The following is an 18,973-nucleotide window of genomic DNA, read 5'->3' as shown; positions in this document are numbered from 1 at the left end:
TCACGGCGCATGCGAGAGGTCAAAAGTCATCCTAGTGAGTTCCGCTTCCGGTTCCGGGATCTTGTTTGTTGTCAGAAAAGATTCGTGGTTTCGGTGAGCTCTCAGAGTAGATTTCTAGCGTCCGTGCGTGGGGCCAGGTGTCCCGAGGTCCGCTGCTGCAGACATGGCGGCCTCTACTGCGGCCGGGAAACAGCGGATTCCCAAAGTGGCCAAGGTAGGGGATCGCGACGGGCCTTGTGGCAGGTGGCCTAGGAGAGGGGCTTGCCTTAGCCCTGGGGATGCCCCGGGCGGAAGAGAGTGTTCCTACCGGGGAGAAGGCTCACCCTGAGAGATGGAGACGAAGGATCCGCTGGTGGTGGGGCGTGGGCTCTTGTCATAGCGGAGCGCGACCTGCGTTGGCGTGGCCTTCGTTCTGGGGTGTTTGTGCAGTTGGGAGGAGTGGGGTGGATCAGTGAAGACTTATTGCGCCAAGCACTGCACTGGGCGCTGGGGAGCTACGCTCGGACGCGAAGCACAACAATACCCAAAACACGAGCTTGTGTATAAAGACGACCTTGCTAGATGTTGCTGATGCAAAGTAGAATATGCCATGGGCGTGAATAAGTGGGGCGTATGAGGGGGTCCTGAAAGTAAGTTTTGCAGAGGAAATGACCTTTAAGCTGAGACTTGAAGGCGGAATAGGAGTTAGCCCAGCTGACAGCGGAAGGCGAGAGTAGACGGAGTTGTATGGTATCATAAGTTCATTAAAGGGTAGGTTCACTATCTGGTGTTTCCCTCGATAGCTGATACTTACCAAGTGCTTAACATGGGGCAGGCTTTCTCTCAAGCCTTCACAGATACCCTCCCTCAAGTCTTTCTTGAGCCCAGATGACTCTGTTGAACTGGACCTTTACATAACCATTTATCTGACTCGCAGAGGTAATGCATATAGAGCAAGTAACACTGTGTCTGGCACTTAGTGCTTATTAAATATGAGCTATCACCATTATCATCATTACTTCACACGTGGCATTAAGTCTTTTATAATTCAATTACATAAACTTTTATTGGGCATCACTGCTCCAATGGAAATATAATGCACGCCACATATCTCATATCTACATTAAAAAGTAAAAAACAAAAAAGGTGATATTAGTTTTAATCATAGATATTTTATTTGGCCTAATGTATCCAAAATATTATTTCAATATTAATCAGTATAAAAAAATGTAATGAGGTAGTTTATTCTTTTTTTCATACTCCATCTTCAAAACCAGAGTGTATTTTACATCTACAGTCCACCCCATTTTGTACTAACCACATGTGACTCACAGCTACTGTGCTGGGCAGCACAGCTCTAAGCTACATTAGACTGTAAGCTTCTAAGACCTCAGGAAGCTTACAGTCTAATGATGGGAAGTTATTGAATTTTGCCTTGGACTTGAAGTGCCATGAAAAACCAAACTCAATTACCCACCAGGGGCATTAGCTAAGTTGAAGAATTCTGTAAATGCAGGTTGTAATGCTGTTAATAAGATGTGGTACACATCTTGATAAAACAAAACCTCTGGTCAGAATTTTACCTAGACTGCCTCAAAGTTTATTATTATACTCATCTAAAAGAGAAAGCTCGCTATTGTTTTTGCGACCTTTTTCAGTTGAGACTTTTGCCTATGGCTTTGTAGTAGACACCATGAATAACAAGGAAAACATAGTATTTTTTTCTTTTCTGTCTCATGGAGGAATGGGAACATGTCATACAAAGAGGGTATCTTGTGATAATACTAATGAAGTTCACATCCTAAAACAATGTATCCTAAAGGATGTAACATAAAACTGGTTTCTTAAACCCGTGTGAAGAGCATCTGCTAAAAATAGAAATGTTTTCTTTCTTAAAAGGTGAAAAACAAAGCCCCAGCTGAGGTACAGATAACTGCTGAACAGCTCTTAAGAGAGGCTAAAGAAAGAGAACTTGAGCTTCTTCCACCTCCACCTCAACAAAAGATCACAGATGAAGAAGAATTAAATGATTATAAACTAAGGAAAAGGAAGGTCAGTCGGTGTGATATCTTTCAGTCCACTAATTGTTAAGAAAGTATTGGTAGGCTGGGCATGGTGTTGCACGCCTGTAGTCCCAGCTACTTGGGAGGCTTAGGCAGGAGAATCATTTGAACCCGGGAGGTGGTGGTTGCAGTGAGCTGAGAACACGCCACTGCACTCCAGCCTGGTAACAGACCAAGACTCCGTCTCCAAAAAAAAGAATTTCTGTAGGGCAAGATGAGGCTAGTGTTTATAGCACATGAATAATGTACTTCTGGTTACCAGATAACAGCATTTTTCTGAACTATACAAAATATGCTATGAATTGTCTGGTTAAAGTACAAAGAAATTGAATCTGCATAATTTTTGGTGCTGAATCAAACATGGGTGGAAGTTTAGCAGGTGGAACAACTGGAACCAGCAGAGGGTATGCTTAGTAAAACTGCACTGTTGTGTACTTCTGCCTATACCACCTTCTGTGTTAAGAATTGAGATCTGGCTAGGCATGGTGGCTCACACCTGTAATCCCAGGACTTTGTGAGGCCAAAGTCCTGGCCTCAGCGGACAACCTGAGGTCAGGAGTTGGAGACCAGCCTAGTCAACATGGTAGAACCCCATCTCTACCAAAATTACAAAAAAATTTAGCCAGTTATGATGGCAGATGCCTGTAATCCCAGCTACTCAGGAGGCTGAGATATGAGAATCACTGAAACCTGCGAGGCAGAGGCTGCAGTGAGATTAAATCACACCACTGCACTCCAGCCTGCGCGACAGAGAGAGACTTCATCACAAAAAAACAAGGAATTGAGATCTGAGAAAGGACCATGAGAAAAGACTTGGGATCTGATTTGACCTCCTCACTCTAGAATGTGGGACTGTTTTAAAGCACGAATGCTATTATGTATGAAATTCTGAGAATTACCAGAGGACTTAAAGGTAATATTCAAAAACATTTTTTATTAGGGATAAGCATAGACTATTTTAAAGTATAAGTTAGTTGATTGTAACCTTCTGTAGTGGGTTTCTTATTCCTTAAGGATTCCAGGATGCAATTTCTATTAAATATGAACAAAATGAACTACCATTTTAGTATAAGACTTTTACTAGACCAAGGGTGGTGTCATTTTTAGTCATTAGCCCTTGGACTTGACCCTTTTTGCTTTCCTCCAGACTTTTGAAGATAACATAAGAAAAAACAGGACTGTGATTAGTAACTGGATAAAATACGCACAATGGGAAGAAAGCCTAAAGGAGATTCAAAGGTAAAATTGCTGAGAGTATAGTTTTATATATAAAGATTTGTAGGTTAACAGATACCAAAAAGAAAAGAAAAAGTTAAAGCACAAGGAAAAGATTATGCCTCGGATAGAAATTTTCAACTTTGGTTCCCTGGAACCCTAGGGTTCCCTTGAGGGCCTCAGGAGCACTGGGGTAGAAAAGTCCTGGTGGAGAGTGGCAGGAGAGGCTTTAGAGATATATCTTGTCACCCAGCACACACTCTATAGCTAAAGAAGCACAATTTCATCTGCTTTCTATGTATTGAGATTTTTTTTAAAGTGTTTAGCTGAAAACCAATGGCCAAAAAAGTAAAAATTGCAATCTGGCCCTTCCTGTTGTCTAACTTTCCTCATTCTTGCCTCATACCTCCTGACCCCACTGCGCCTGTGTATGTGCCATTCCCTGAATATATCATGTATCCTTATTATGAGGCTTGGCTGTTCTCCTTGCCTGGAATGAGCACTCCCTCCCCACCAACCTTAGTTTCCTGGTAAACTGGAACTTTCCTCAAGTTCTCAGTTCTGGAGTTACCTGCTACTTAGCCTCTTCTGCCAGACATTTTCATTTCTTCCTCTCTGCTTCCTGTACAGATCTTGACTGTGACATAAATCACATTGCATGATAATTGCAAGCATGTCTTTCTGTAGGACTTTGTAAGGTACTTGAGAGCATTGTAGCTTTTCGTCTTTTTAGGCCCAGAACCTGGCTCACGGTAGACACCTAATAAAACATCAGGGCATTCCAGGTAGTTTGAAATAACTGCTACACGTGTTGTATACACTACTTTTGATGCCTTGCAAATCTTGCTTCGTAAGGGCTCGATCCATATACGAGCGTGCTTTAGATGTAGACTATCGAAATATTACACTCTGGCTGAAATACGCAGAAATGGAAATGAAGAATCGCCAAGTCAACCACGCACGAAATATCTGGGACCGGGCCATAACAACCCTGCCTCGAGTCAATCAGTTCTGGTAAGTTTCCGATCTAACGAAACAGCCTTTGAGGGACTAGAAAAGTTCCACATTGTCTGTGTTTATTTATGTGACGATAGTTTAATTTTACATTCTACTTTTTCTTTAAGCATAAATGCTTTTTAATGTCCCATAGTCTATTAAGTCCTAATCATAATGTTTAATAGCTTTGTAATCAAAACTAAAATTTTGATTGCAATTGTTCAGAAGCTGCTTGTTGAACTAGGCAGTTTTTAAGAAAAAATATCTTTTTTTCCAATGGTTCATCCTTTTTCAGATTTATATTTCAATGGCAAAACTTGTTCAATTTAACCCTTAAGTAAGATAAATCTTAAATCTTCTTCCCATTCAACAATGGAAGAACTAAAAATTACCACAGCAGATATTTTCGGGTGATTTTGTTGAAGGTACAAGTACACGTACATGGAGGAAATGCTGGGAAACATCGCCGGTGCCCGGCAGGTGTTTGAGCGCTGGATGGAGTGGCAGCCAGAGGAGCAAGCCTGGCATTCCTACATCAACTTTGAGCTGCGATACAAGGAGGTGGATCGGGCCCGCACCATTTATGAGCGATATATCCTTTGGATGAGATCTGTGTGGTGCCATTATTGTCTTCGAGGCTGCTGCTCCTGTTCAGATGGCTCATGGTCAGGACACACAGTCGTTAATGTCAGGCAAGTTAAGAATGACAGTTTATCAGCTTCCTATGTTTTGTAGGGAAAGAGATTGTTCAGAATGAAAATTCGTGATCTGGGTAACTGTTTAGTCTTTTCTGGTGAGCGCTTGGGTTTATATTTTCATGCTGAAAACTAATGTTTCCTTGTGGAAAATGATATTCCTGGGGGATTGTTTCTAGGACCTCAAGGGGATACCAAAATCAGTGATGCTGATACCAAAATCGCTGATATAAAATGGTGTAGTATTCGCTTGTAACCTACGCATAGCTTCCCATGTGATTTAAATAATCTCTAGAATACTTAAACCTAATGCAGTGTAAATGTTATGTAAATAATTGTTATTCTGTATATTTTAAGGAATAATCACCAAAAAAAACTACACGTTCAGTACAGAAGCATTTTTTTCCCTTGAAGAGTTTCGTTCTCAGGTTGGTGGAGTCCACAGACATGGAACCCACGGCTGGAGGACTGACTAAGGTTCTGTCTGCCATTGCTAGTCCTGTTTTTCTAAGGTTTGTGTCGGTCATTAGTACCATTGCTGGAGTTCATCCAAGACGTAGACAAGTTCAGTGACTCTTTAGCTATGTGGCTCCAGTGAGTCATTTAACTCCTTGGAGACTTGGTATTCTCTCCCTAAAAACAAGAATAAAAACGGCTTTGTTGGGCGGTTGTGAAGATTAACTTATACACATGAAAGCACTTTTAGAAACTGAAGTACAGTCATCCCTCATTATTCACAGATTCCATATTCGCAAACTCACATTCTTGCTAAAATTTATTTGTAACTCCCAAAATCAGTAATTGTGGCACTTTCACAGTCATTTGTAGACATGCACAGAGCATGAAACCCAACAAGGCGAGCCTCTGCCTTCTGGTCTTAACCTCATATAGGCTTGCCCAGAGCTTGGAGAAAGAATGTCTAGTCCCACACAGCTCAAACTCTGGCTCTGGGGCCGGTTGCGAAGTTTGAATCCCTGTCAGTGGGGCAGCCTCAGTCTAGTCACTGAACATGTCTGAACCACTTTTCTTACAAAATAATGAAGATAGAGTCTGCCAGGATGAGTTCTTTTCAGGATTTAAGATTATCATGAATGTGAGATTGTATATATACATGTTTCCCCTAGGCATAGTGGTTCAGTACTCAATAATTAAATGTTTGCATTGACTAAATAGACCATAACTACCACAAATAATGAGAATCAACTTTATTATGCAGTATTAAGATCTTTTTATTTTTTTGCTCTTCTCTGTTCAGGTGACAATGTTAAGATCTTAATTATGTTTACTAATTTTAATATTATTAGCTTGAGAAGCTTTTATAGCACTTGCTGTGTGCTGGGCATTATTCTACATACTCTACAAATACTGTCATTTAGTCCTCATGACAACCTTGCAGTGTAGGAACTTCTCCATCCTATAGGTGAGGGAGCCGAGGCCTGAGAGGTGAAGTAGCTTGACTAGGCTTTCATAGGTGCTGATGGAAATGGAACGTGAACCTAGAAGAACGAATGCTCTTAACTTCTTGGCCATATTTGAATATATTACCACTTTGGAAATCAATGATTTATTCAAGGAAGATAGATTAAAATGGCAATTCAAAACTTTCGGCTTTGACTCTAGTTAGCAGTTTTCTTTTTATAGCACTTTTTCTTAATTATCAGTTCAAGTATTTATATTTTAATATAATTGATGTCATTTATTGACCAGACCATTATTGACCATTTACGGTGCCATGTTCTTTTGGCCAGAAACTGTGCTAAGGGCTTACCATACATTTTCTCATTTAAAGCTAGCAGTAATCCAATGAGGTTGGCATTATTCTCTGTTAACCAACGAAACAGCTGAGACTTAGACAAGTTCAATGACTTATCCGAGATCACATGGTTAGTAATCTGGGTTGAGATTTTTCTTTGCTTCCAAACTCAAGATTGTACCCAGTACTAAAATCTTAACTAAGCACTGGAGGAAGATAGAATGAGAAGGCGTGGCCCTGCCCCCAGGTAAGCCACCGTTTAGTTCTACACTTCTGCATGTGTTTTATTCCCCTGGAGTTGTAGTTTGAACTGTTGGGGTGTCCAGGCTTTGGTATGGTTTTAGCGTTTGCTTAGTCTTTCAAACCATGCTGTTTTTGCCTGGTATTTCCTTAATTCCCTTGCACTTGTCCTCGTGCACCCTGATGTTAAGAACTGGATCAAGTATGCCCGCTTTGAAGAAAAACATGCTTATTTTGCTCACGCACGGAAGGTGTATGAGAGAGCTGTGGAATTCTTTGGCGATGAACATATGGATGAGCACCTTTATGTCGCCTTTGCTAAGTTTGAAGAAAATCAGAAAGAGGTAATATGCCTAAAGAACTTCATTACACTGTAAAATAGCTTAGCAAAGATTACATTTTGTGCATGGTGGGTTCATTTTCATTTTTCTTACATACCTTGGAGAAGAGTTGCCAAAATGCAAAAACGCAACTTCTCACAGAGAACTGCATATGTATGTGATTCAACTACATATTGGGAGCTGATTATAGATTGTATTATAACTGTCTTAATTTGGTTGTGCTTTGTTTGAAAATTAAGACTTTTAGTCTTAATTCCCTTTAAACTGAGAGCTGATCATTTGGCATCCTACTTAAAGGACTTTACAGGTATAAATATGGGAAACAAAAAGCATAAAACTCCAGAACAGGAAGCAAAATTTAGAATGGAAACAGAGACTGCCCTACAAATAAGGCAAGGAGTTTGAGACCAGCCTGGGCAACATAGCAAGACTCTGTCTCAAAAAAAAAAATTGAGTGGGCCTGTTGGCACACACCTACAGTCCCAGCTACTTGGGAAGCTGAGGTAGAAGTATCAGGAGTTTGAGGCTACAGTGAGCTATGGTCATGCCATTGCACTCTAGCTTGGGTGATAGCAAGACCCTATCTCTTAAAAAAAAAAAAAAGGAGTTCAAGTAATAACGGAACTGAGAGAGGTAGGCTGAGATCCATCCAAATACAGGGTTGGCATTCCCAGTCTGAAAATCCGAAACTCAAAATGGGAACCTTGTTGAGTTCTGACATGACACTCAAAGGAAACGTTCACTGGAGCATTGAAGACTTTGGGTGTTTCTACTGGGGCCGCTGAACCAGTAAGTGTGATGCAGACATTCCAACACTGGGAAAACATCCCAAATCCAAAACACTTCTGCTACCAAATGTTTCCGACAAGAGATACTCAGAAGCATAAAGCCCCAGAACGGAAAACAAAATGTAGACCTGTACAAGGTCTTGCACAGACCATGCTAGGGAGTTCAGATTCTGTTTGAGCCAGTAGGAAGCACTGAAAGGTTTTAAGCAGGATGGTGATTGGATATGATTTATATTTTAAAGAGAATCCCTGGCTAATTCGTGGAGAATGTGTGGGGATGTATGGCAAAAGTGGAACCAGGGGAGACCAGTGGGGAGACTTTTGAAGTGGTCCAGGTAAGCAGTGGAGCTTGATGGCTGGAGGCTGGAGAGAAGTGAAGGGCTGCGTGGAAGAGGTTGAAATGGCAGGGCTTGTTCCAGGAGTGAATATGGAGAATGAGGAAAAGAGAGGAATCAAGGAACACCTGAAGGTTTTGGCATGAGCAAGTATGTGACTCCAGGTTAGGCATTGCCTACTAAGATTGGGAAGATGGGGAAAGTCCCAGGGTGAGTGGGGAGGAAACAGAAGCTGAGTTTTGGACCTGTTTGAGATGTGCAGTGGACATCCAATTGGCGGTGTTAGGTAGACAGTATTAAACATGGAGCTCAAAGCAGAGTACTGGTCCATCCTGACAGCTCACTTCAACAAGAGGGAGAAAAACATTTACTTCCGACATTATGAGGCCTCAAAATCTAACTTATAGGTAATATTTTGTTACATGTACTTTCCTTGTTGTGACTGGCATGAGAATATTGTGTTATAGAAGGTAATCATCCTCTCTGCATTTAGTTTGAAAGGGTACGAGTGATTTACAAGTATGCCCTGGACAGAATTTCAAAACAAGATGCCCAAGAACTCTTTAAAAATTATACCATCTTTGAGAAGAAGTTTGGTGATAGGCGGGGTATTGAAGATATCATCGTGAGCAAACGGAGATTCCAGTATGAAGAAGAAGTGAAGGTGAGCGCTGGTGTGCATGGTCAGCTCTGCAGATAGCTGAGATGTGCTCAGCCTTACTAGCAACACTAAAGGAAACAGCAAGTTAGCATTACCCATGATTACCCTCTTGAGGATGTGCCTGTGATCAACTGATGGCTATTTCACACAAGTAGGAATAAATGAGGGTGATAGAAAAGGCAAGCAAACAACACTGGGATTTGCTCTGCCACTCAGATGTTGAAATTCATTTTGTTGATTGCTGATTATATGTAGAACTTGAGCAAAAGAAGTGTGGAATCCATTTGAGCTCATTGTTGGAAGGAGGTGGAAGAGTCAGAGATTGGTCCAAAAACCTGTTTTTGCACATCACCCTTTGAGCTTAACTGCCTGCACAAAAGATTTATGCTATACAGGGTTCTATCGGCATCTCTTTTTCTGTAATGTGCTATTTTGATTTCAATTCAAAGAGAGTAGCATTTGCCTTCAGTATTCTGCTGTGTATTTAAAAATACCTTTGCTTAGTCTAATTAAGATACCTCCAAGCAAAGGACTAAGTCTGTTATTTAATGAGGTGGTAGGTTAGCAAGATATATTAATGATAAATTACTCTTAATTGGAAAGCAAGTTTAACAATTGTGAGCATAATATCATTCTATTGTAATTTGGTTACAGACATGATATGTAGTCACATATATAAGCAAATGCATTGATAAGAAGAGGCATCTAATTATTGACTATCTTGAAAATGATGGCTGTAGATGAAGGGGGCTTTGCTGTGGGATACCTGGCCAGTGATCTATCCTCTGTATTTCTGTTTCTTTTCTATATGTGCATCTCAGGGATGGTGTTTTTAAAATGAGAGAACATGAAAAATTTAGAAGAAAAAGTGCTAAAAAAAAAAATAACAAAAAAAAAAGAAAAGGTGCTAAAATATAGAAGGTCAGGCTGGTGCCTTTTTTCATCTCACTTAACCTGGCAAGCGCAGCTCTTCATTTTGCTTTTTATTTATTAAACTGGTTGTCTTTCTAGGCGAATCCACACAATTATGATGCATGGTTTGATTACTTGCGTTTGGTGGAAAGTGACGCAGAAGCTGAAGCCGTGCGAGAAGTCTACGAAAGGGCCATTGCCAACGTCCCACCCATCCAGGAGAAGAGGCACTGGAAGCGCTACATTTATCTTTGGATCAACTATGCACTCTATGAAGAATTGGAGGCAAAGGTGAAAAAAAACCCAGAATTATGCATCAGCTGTTAATGGTTTTCTCTCCTCTGTATTCACAGCTCACCTATTGTGGATATTTATAATTCTTGAAACCAAGAAATTTAGTTTTAAATTTTTATAGGCTTCTATTCAGTCATACAGTTACGTATTCACTCTGCAACATTTTAAACTCTCTGTGCTTGTTGTGGTCACATGTGAGGGGATTTTACTTGTTTAGTTTGGTTTGATTTTTACTTGAGGCACAACAGGATATCGGATGGAGCTTAAAAAGGAACGGTGGACCAGCCCTTAGTTTAATTAAATATAGTTTCCTGGATTTTCTCATTAATAGGAATAATCATGGCTAGAATATGCATTCTTGCTTTTAGGAAAAATCAAGTGGCATTTTTAGAAATCAGTTGTATTAACCTTCTGGGTTGATCTGAGACTGTATACATCTTTGTTTCTGCTATCAGGCAAAATGGCTTTCTACAAAGAAGGGCGTACAGTTTGGTGGCTGTCTTGGTGATTCTTAAACTGAAGTTTGATGGCTGTTCATACTTTAGATCATAAATGAAATCAGGGTTTGCAAATAACTTGAGAAACATATTCAATGTTGGGGGTGTACATTTTTACTAGTATCAGTAAAATTAGTAACTAGTAAGATGAGTGTTAGCAGCAGTCTCCAATATTATGTGAAAATTTCTTATCCTAATACAGGATCCTGAGAGGACAAGACAGGTGTATCAAGCCTCTTTGGAACTAATTCCTCACAAAAAGGTATGTTTGCTCTAAAGTGTTCATTACAAACAGGTCAAAATCCTCTTGTTTTACTTGTGAAGTAATTCAGTGAAATAATATTGATTGATAAAATACTTCCCTGTGCTAGGCACCGTGGACTAGCATAAGACTGAGATCTGTTCCTTGACTCTGAAAACAGCTCACACTCTAGATTGGAGGATAACTTGCTTTGACAAACAAATAATAGAAATTCAGAGAAGGCTAGGTAATTCAAATAGTCTGAGTGGAAGGAGAAAGACATCCATGCAGAGAGCACACAATATGTGTAGGGGACACAGAAGTGGATCGTTGGTAACAGTGAGTGCGTACATGCATGGATCAATGTGTCCCTTCTATAGATGGTTGAGATGTTACCTCAGCCTTGTTTCCCAGCATGAGAAATAAGACATGTTTCCTTCTGTAGAAGGAAAATGTGTTGACCGAGTTCCTTTTTAGAATGGAGGTAGGACATTCTGCCCCCATACAGGCATGCCCACAAAACAAAGTCTGTTCTGAGGAGAGGCTACCATGTCATGCATTATAGTATCTGGATCATGATTTGTGTCTTTCTAACTTGTGTGACACGACTGAGGTCTTCTTTGCTTGTAAATAAGCAGAATGCATCCCTCTTAACTCTGAAGTTTTAGAGAAATTGAATTACCAGTGACCTTGGTTAACTTAAATGTATTTTACTTTAATTTAATTTGAATGAGGCTTTTAAGCTAGATATTTTTGTGCTTTTGTTTTCTAGTTCACATTTGCCAAAATGTGGATACTCTATGCACAGTTTGAAATACGACAGAAAAATCTATCATTAGCCAGAAGAGCATTGGTAAGTAAAGAAAGGATCAGGACGTCTCATTAAGTTCTCTGAGAAAGAAATTAAAATCTTGGTGCTTGGAAGTTATACAATTCCTACTTCAAAAAGTGACAGAAGTATTATGCCTTTGTAGCCTGGGAAATGTTAGAAAACATGCATCCTCTGAAAAAACACTGACTAATAATGCTTAAATGATTCTTATTACCTAGGGCAAATTAACATTCTCTTTCAACATTGGAAACTTCTCTAGCTACCGGTTACTAGATCTTTCCACAGAGTAGAATTGGTAATCTGATCCTGTGCAAACTTTTTGATGTATTAAACGTACTTTTAATTGTTCTACTTTTTTTTTTTTTTCTTTTCCTTTTTTTGTGAGACAGGGTCTCACTCTGCTGCCCTAGCTGGACTGCAATGGCACAGTCTTGGCCCACTGCAACCTCTGCCTCCTGGACTTAAATGATCCTCCTACATTGGCCTCAGAATGATGGGATTACAGGCATGAGCTACCATGCCTTGTCCTTTTTATTTATAGATAGTATGCATCTGACATCCACATTCCCTAGGATGTCCTGAGAAACTTTCAAATCTTAGTTTATTTAGTTGCCCAGACACTTGTGGAACACTGCCTCTTGCTGAATGAATTAAAGAGTTTCCTTCAGCCTTTTGTTGAGAACCAGTAAACACTGTGATGTCACAGAGGGAAAGAACAGTAGTCCATGTTGACTTTGCAAGAATCTTCCTCAGCAGAGAACAGGCTTCAGGGCAGTGCAATAACTACACAAATTGAATCCACTACAGTATCACAGTGGTCTGGTTATTTTATTTTCCAGGGAACTTCCATAGGCAAATGTCCAAAGAACAAATTATTTAAAGTTTACATAGAATTGGAGTTACAGCTTCGAGAATTTGACAGATGCCGGAAGCTTTATGAAAAGTTCCTGGAATTTGGACCTGAAAATTGTACCTCATGGATTAAATTTGCTGAATTAGAGACAATCCTTGGTGATATTGACAGAGCACGGGCAATCTATGAATTAGCCATCAGTCAGCCACGTTTAGACATGCCAGAGGTGAGCTCTCAAGTCAAATATAACTTGGTTTGAGATACTTGTTTAGTCTTACTTTAGGTGACCATCTAAATATAGGTGTATTTTAGAGTATAAAGATGATCTAACTTAGTCTTTTCTACTCAGGTTAGGCTTGTACATGGAAAGGCAGGATGTAGGGGACAGGGGAAGTAACCCTCTAGTTAGACATCTAGGATGATGACAAGGATGACTTGGGATATCATGGGGGTTGTGTGACTCCCCTTCTCGAATAGGGAAGCCTAAAGGGCCTGGGGAAGAGGCCAGGCAAAGAAGTAGCTAGCAGGCTGGCCCACTTAAGAGAACAAGGAGGGTGGAGGTGGGAATTGTACATCCCTGTATTCTCTAAACCAGGATATCCTTGCAACTACGGTTGTCACTGTCCTGAAAGTGCTCTCCTGCCTTCCATAGTTAAGCTTGACCCACAAGATAGCACCAAACCACAGCCAGGACCGATTTGAATCTCACAGGAGCCATAGAACTCACCCAGCCATTTTTTTCTTAATTTCATGCACTAACATGACCCTGCATTTAATGTTTTGGCCACCTGACTACATTAAGGCAGGGCTTTGTGTAATACTGAGTTCGTCAGTTGTCCTTGGCTCCCCTACCCAGAATGCCAACTCTCAAGTGTCCAGACCACAGTTTATTCATCCTTATGCCCTGCCAGGCTGCATGGAGCCAGTGGGCACCTGTTCAGAGTCAACTCAACAAGCATTCACTGAACAGGTGCCCACTGGCTAAACCTGGGCCTGTCTTCTCTCTGGAAGCTCCATTGCACGTGGCTGGAATATGAAAGAGTACCTGGGAGATGCCTGGCAAATTTCTCAGCTCTTGATAAGTCAAGCATTTGAAAAATTTCCAAAGAGAACTAAGACTGAATCCAAGGCCCTTTTTCTGTAATCTGGAATTCTAGCCAAGGTTTGGCCAGCTTATGGATAACCAGTGTTATTTATCTTACTCATTCGTGTTCTTTAGTTGTTCAGTAAAAATCCCATGTTTCTAGATGTAAATTAGAGTGATACTTACTAAGCTGTGCTTTAGATGGGGGCATGCTGCTTTGTAAATGTCAAGAGTGACCAATTAACTTGTCTTTCTTAGGTGCTTTGGAAATCATATATTGATTTTGAAATTGAGCAGGAAGAAACGGAAAGAACACGAAACCTTTACCGACGGTTGCTTCAACGGACGCAGCATGTCAAGGTATTCTTTTGTAGATGATCTTTCATTTTGCTTGAATCAGTCCTGAAGAAAATACGTATTTCTTGTATTTTAAGTGTTTGGGTTTTTTTTTCTTTTGTTTAATAACTTCCTTGCTTTTTAATAGAAACATGAGTCTCAGAGGACTTTGGAATGTTTGAAATGTTAAGTTTATACCAGGTCATTGTTTATGCTGCATGTGAATAGCTTGGGTATCACAAGATTGACAAAAACTTAAACTCTTTTTACAATTTTAAGACTGTGTAGACATTTAATTGTAGCATGTAGAAATAAATTGCTTCAGTGTTTACTATGGAAGCATATATTCATTATTTTGATCTGTGAAACACTAGTGATGGACGTATTACTTTCAGATGTCATTAACTGGGAATTCGTTTTATCGTTATTATTACATTATTGTCTTCCGAGTGACATGGTTAATTTGGTTCAATAATACCTTTTTTTAAAGGTGTGGATCAGCTTTGCTCAGTTTGAGTTGTCTTCAGGAAAAGAAGGAAGTTTGGCTAAATGCAGACAAATTTATGAAGAAGCTAACAAAAGCATGCGAAACTGTGAAGAAAAGGAAGAGAGACTTATGCTGCTGGAATCTTGGCGAAGCTTTGAAGAAGAATTTGGAACAGCATCAGATAAGGAGAGAGTAGACAAACTCATGCCAGAGAAAGTCAAGAAGAGAAGAAAGGTCCAGGCTGACGATGGGGTAAGAACTCTGCCCTGGGACTGTTCCTCTCACATCACATGAGTAGAAACACATCTGACTTTGAAATGTGTACTTTTAAGTGGCATAAGTACATTGGTAAAATGGAAACACACCACCTGGAGTGGGAGACGGTTGCAATCTGGCTGTTGTGGAAACACAGTGTAGAGCCTATGGTCCAGCAGAGGTGGACAATGGTAAGGGGTTGGCAAAGGTGTTTTGGTGATGGTTGAGTCTGGGAACTACATGAAGTGTGATATTTTTAGAGCATTAAATAGGAAGTCAGCATGGAGGAACCTGGCTCTGAACTTTCAGACAGGAGCCAGAGAAGGCTTGTAGGCAATAAGAAGGAGTTTGTTGGGAGTCACTGAAGGCTGTTTCGCATAAAATGCCGTGACCAGATTGCTGGCATCTCCTACTGGCAGACCCAAGGGGCTGAGATTGGAGAAAGAAGACCTATCAGGAGGCAGTTTTTACAAGCCGAATAAGACATGGAAGGTGGAACTAGAACAGGGCCTGTTAGAACAATATTTAGGAAATGAAATCAGTGACTGATGGGAGGTGAGGATGGGAGGGTAGGGAGTTGGAATAATAATGCACAGATGTATGGCTTTTGCTACTGGATGAATGTTATATAAAAATGGTTGAACATTTTCTTAAATGTAAGACTGCACAATAGAGTTGGAGACACTCAACACCTTGGTTGGCTATAGAGGAGCTGTGTTTAGAGTTTTGGAATTTTTTCTACCAGTTCTTCAGTTCTCTGAGCTGCAGTTGCTGCTTACTCACTCCCAGTCTTTCAGACCCAGCCCTTGTTCTTTCCATAGTAGACTTTGTGTTGTTTTGTAAAATGGACATAAGTTGAACTTCACCTCCAGGTTTCCAGTAAAAATTCTTCCCTCTGATATGTGAGTGTATCAGCCGCATGTTTGCTATCTTTTAATCATTTTGTTTCTGTAGTCCGATGCAGGCTGGGAAGAATACTTTGATTACATCTTTCCAGAAGATGCTGCCAACCAACCTAACCTCAAACTCCTGGCCATGGCCAAACTATGGAAGAAACAGCAGCAGGAAAAGGAGGATACTGAGCACAGTCCAGATGAGGATGTCGATGAGAATGAATCCTGATCTTTTTTTCATATTGACAGATGTTTTGTTATTTTTATAAATTAATTGTTTGGAACTTTTGTGACTCCCAGAAGTTCTTATATATTTCACCAGTAAGAAATTGATTGGTATCTTTGATAGCTACTTTTTAAGTTATTTTTTAAATGCCCTCTGGTTATCTAGTGGTAGGGATTGCAAGGAAAGGACGTTTTTAACTGCTAGATTTCTTTTTCCAACTGAGACCAAACTTTTCTAATATCTATACACATCATGCATTAGGAAATGTAATTAAGGTAATGTTTAGCATCTATTTTGGGTGAACGTGCAGACTTTTGAGCCCTTTTTTTTTAGCTTTTTGGTTACATTCTATAGTAACTTTTCACATCATAACCATAGTTTATGCATTTATCTGAAATGTGTAACTTCTTCATGTCTTCAGAGTCACAGACTTGAGTTCATTTCCCAGCCCTGCCACTCGTGATTATGTAACTTAATTTTCATTTTCCTCATAAAATGGGCTAGTACTTTGACAACTCATTTTGAAGATTATATTATAAAAGGAATATACCTGGTGCATAGTAAGTGCTCTGTAAAATGCTTGTTCTAAGCCACTTTTTTTTAAATTTATTTTTATTTTTATTTATTTATTTTTTTTGAGACGGAGTTTTGCTCTTGTTACCCAGGCTGGAGTGCAATGGCACAATCTTGGCTCGCTGCAACCTCCGCCTCCTGGGTTCAGGTAATTCTCCTGCCTCAGCCTCCTGAGTAGCTGGGATTACAGGCACGCGCCACCATGCCCAGCTAATTTTTTGTATTTTTAGTAGAGACGGGGTTTCACCATGTTGACCAGGATGGTCTCGATCTCTTGACCTCTTGATCCACCCACCTCAGCCTCCCAAAGTGCTGGGATTACAGGCTGAGCCACCGCGCCTGGCCTATTTTTTTTTTTTTTTTTTTTTGAAAGATAGGGTTTCACCATGTTGGTCGGGCTGGTCTTGAATTCCCGACCTCAGGTGATCCGCCTGCCTTGGCCTCCAAAGTGCTTGGATTACAGGCATGAGCCACCACGCCCAGCCACATTCCAAGCCACTTTTTTAAATTTTTTAAAAAATTCCTTGTAGAATTGAATGTGAGTAGATTAATTCACCTTATCTTCTAGTAGTCAGTTATATTCAGTGCTTCGTAGAACATGGAAAATAATTTGCGGTGATTATATTTCTGAACAAGATTCAGAAAACATTGTTTACCAAGAATAATTTAGTCTAATTTCAGTTAGGCAGTCATCAGTTCTCCAGAGTGGTAGAGCTTTGTAATAGCTTGTTTAAAGAATAATGGCTTGCTTACATGTGTGCTACAGAAAATGATGTCCTATGTTCACAGAAATTTGGGAAACTCTGGACTAAGACTTAAGTCTCATGAATCAAATCTCTTTATAGTTAGGCTTCTGTACATTATATATCTCCAGTAGCAGTGTTGCTGTATTCTTTGCTAAACTTAGTGGACAATGGGGTTATTTCTACCTAGATTATCAGTAAACATCTCCGAGTATGCTATAGTAGAAAATGGCGGGAGGCCGAGGCGGGCGGATCACGAGGTCAGGAGATCAAGACCATCTGGCTTAACAGGGTGAAACCCTTTCTCTACTAAAAATACAAAAAATTAGCCGGGCATGGTAGCAGGTGCCTGTAGTCCCAGCTACTTGGGATGCCGAGGCAGAAGAATCACTTAAATGTGGGAGGCAGAGGTTGCAGTGAGCCAAGATCGTGCCACTGCATTCCAGCCTGGACGAGACTCCATCTCAAAAAAAAAAAGAAAATAAAATGTCTACTTAACGTTGCTGACATGTTAAACTTACTCTTGGTTTAGAGCATGGGTAGAAACACCTAAGGTAGCTGTATGCTAAATAATGAAAAGTAGCACAAGAATGAATGTATTTGCTGATCTGTTGCTCACATTCTCAAGCAGAAACATTTCAGTGCATTAACTGATCTGAGAGTTTATTTCCTTTAGCTTGGACTGTTTCTGAAGCACATTTTTTCTTTCTTCACTATCCAAGGACTAGAACTATATTTTTAAGATTGTTTTCCACTAAAAGGACCTTTAGTAAGCAAATTTATTATTAAATATGCAAATGTCTTATTCACCCAAGGGAATAAAAGCTACTTCATAATGTTACTAAATTTTATCTTGAAAATAGCACACAGTGTTAAGAGGACCAAAGAAAATAGGGCTGTTAAGATAAAAGGCAGTTCTGTGTTCAGCCTGACTGCTTTAGTCACCGGCCCAGCCAGCATCAGCTGCTGCGGTGTCAGCTCACATCTCAAGTAGAGGTCTGTCTAATGGTGAGCAGGAGAACATCATCTTAATAGCCTTTGGCTCATCCCCAAGCCACGGAGTGAGATGAAAACAGGTCAGAATGCACGTCACTTAATCACAGTCTTCCTAGAATTAGCCATTTATGTTGCATGTAAGCATAAGAAAATAATTCTGTCATGTTCCCAAGGTAAATTATAACAAGCATGTGCCAGTGTGAAAGTTTGAAGGAAAAAGCTATTCTCTAACAGGAGAAGATAAAGATTCATTTACCTGACACCTTCAACTCCACCAAAATAAATCCTTTCAATAGTAAAATTTAATAATTTCCTGTGGGTTTTTCTTAAGTCTTTCACTAACTGGATATTTTCACATTTACAGAGGATGACACTACAGATAAGGAATTCTTTTTCCTCTCTAAAAATAAAACAACCTCAACAGCTTTTTTCTTTTCTTTCTTTTTTTTAGAAGGGCAGGATTTAAGCAAAGCATTGTGAAGAGGAGAAAAGCTCTAGGACTAACAGTATGAATGCAGGTGACTGGGAAGAATTTACTAAACGATAAGAAGGGAATTCTTAAGTATGCTGGACAGTGAATGCTTCAAATGTACATTTTAAAAATACTACATATGGAAGTCACAATTTAATTAAACAACATATCCTAAATGATTACCTTTCACAATCTTGATTTAGATTTTTGTGT

General features: G+C 40.0%; 1 protein-coding gene across 1 annotated transcript; it reads left to right on the top strand.

Annotated features, from left to right (window-relative positions):
• The first annotated feature begins 13 nt into the window (after window positions 1–13).
• Window positions 14–16,553, top strand: CRNKL1 (crooked neck pre-mRNA splicing factor 1). The gene is made up of 14 exons (XM_002747484.7): window positions 14–214; window positions 1,879–2,031; window positions 3,190–3,281; window positions 4,113–4,271; window positions 4,679–4,845; window positions 7,107–7,285; window positions 8,899–9,069; window positions 10,078–10,269; window positions 10,972–11,031; window positions 11,783–11,863; window positions 12,682–12,921; window positions 14,038–14,139; window positions 14,606–14,854; window positions 15,812–16,553. Exons 1-14 carry the CDS (start codon window positions 164–166, stop codon window positions 15,977–15,979), a joined length of 2,064 nt encoding a protein of 687 aa, XP_002747530.2. The 5' UTR covers window positions 14–163; the 3' UTR covers window positions 15,980–16,553.
• Window positions 16,554–18,973: the final 2,420 nt, after the last annotated feature.

This window comes from Callithrix jacchus, chromosome 5 (genome assembly GCF_049354715.1).
Source record: "Callithrix jacchus isolate 240 chromosome 5, calJac240_pri, whole genome shotgun sequence".
NCBI lineage: Eukaryota > Metazoa > Chordata > Mammalia > Primates > Cebidae > Callithrix > Callithrix jacchus.
The sequence above is the reverse complement of the archived record's forward strand: the minus strand, read 5'-3'. Positions and strand labels throughout refer to the sequence as shown.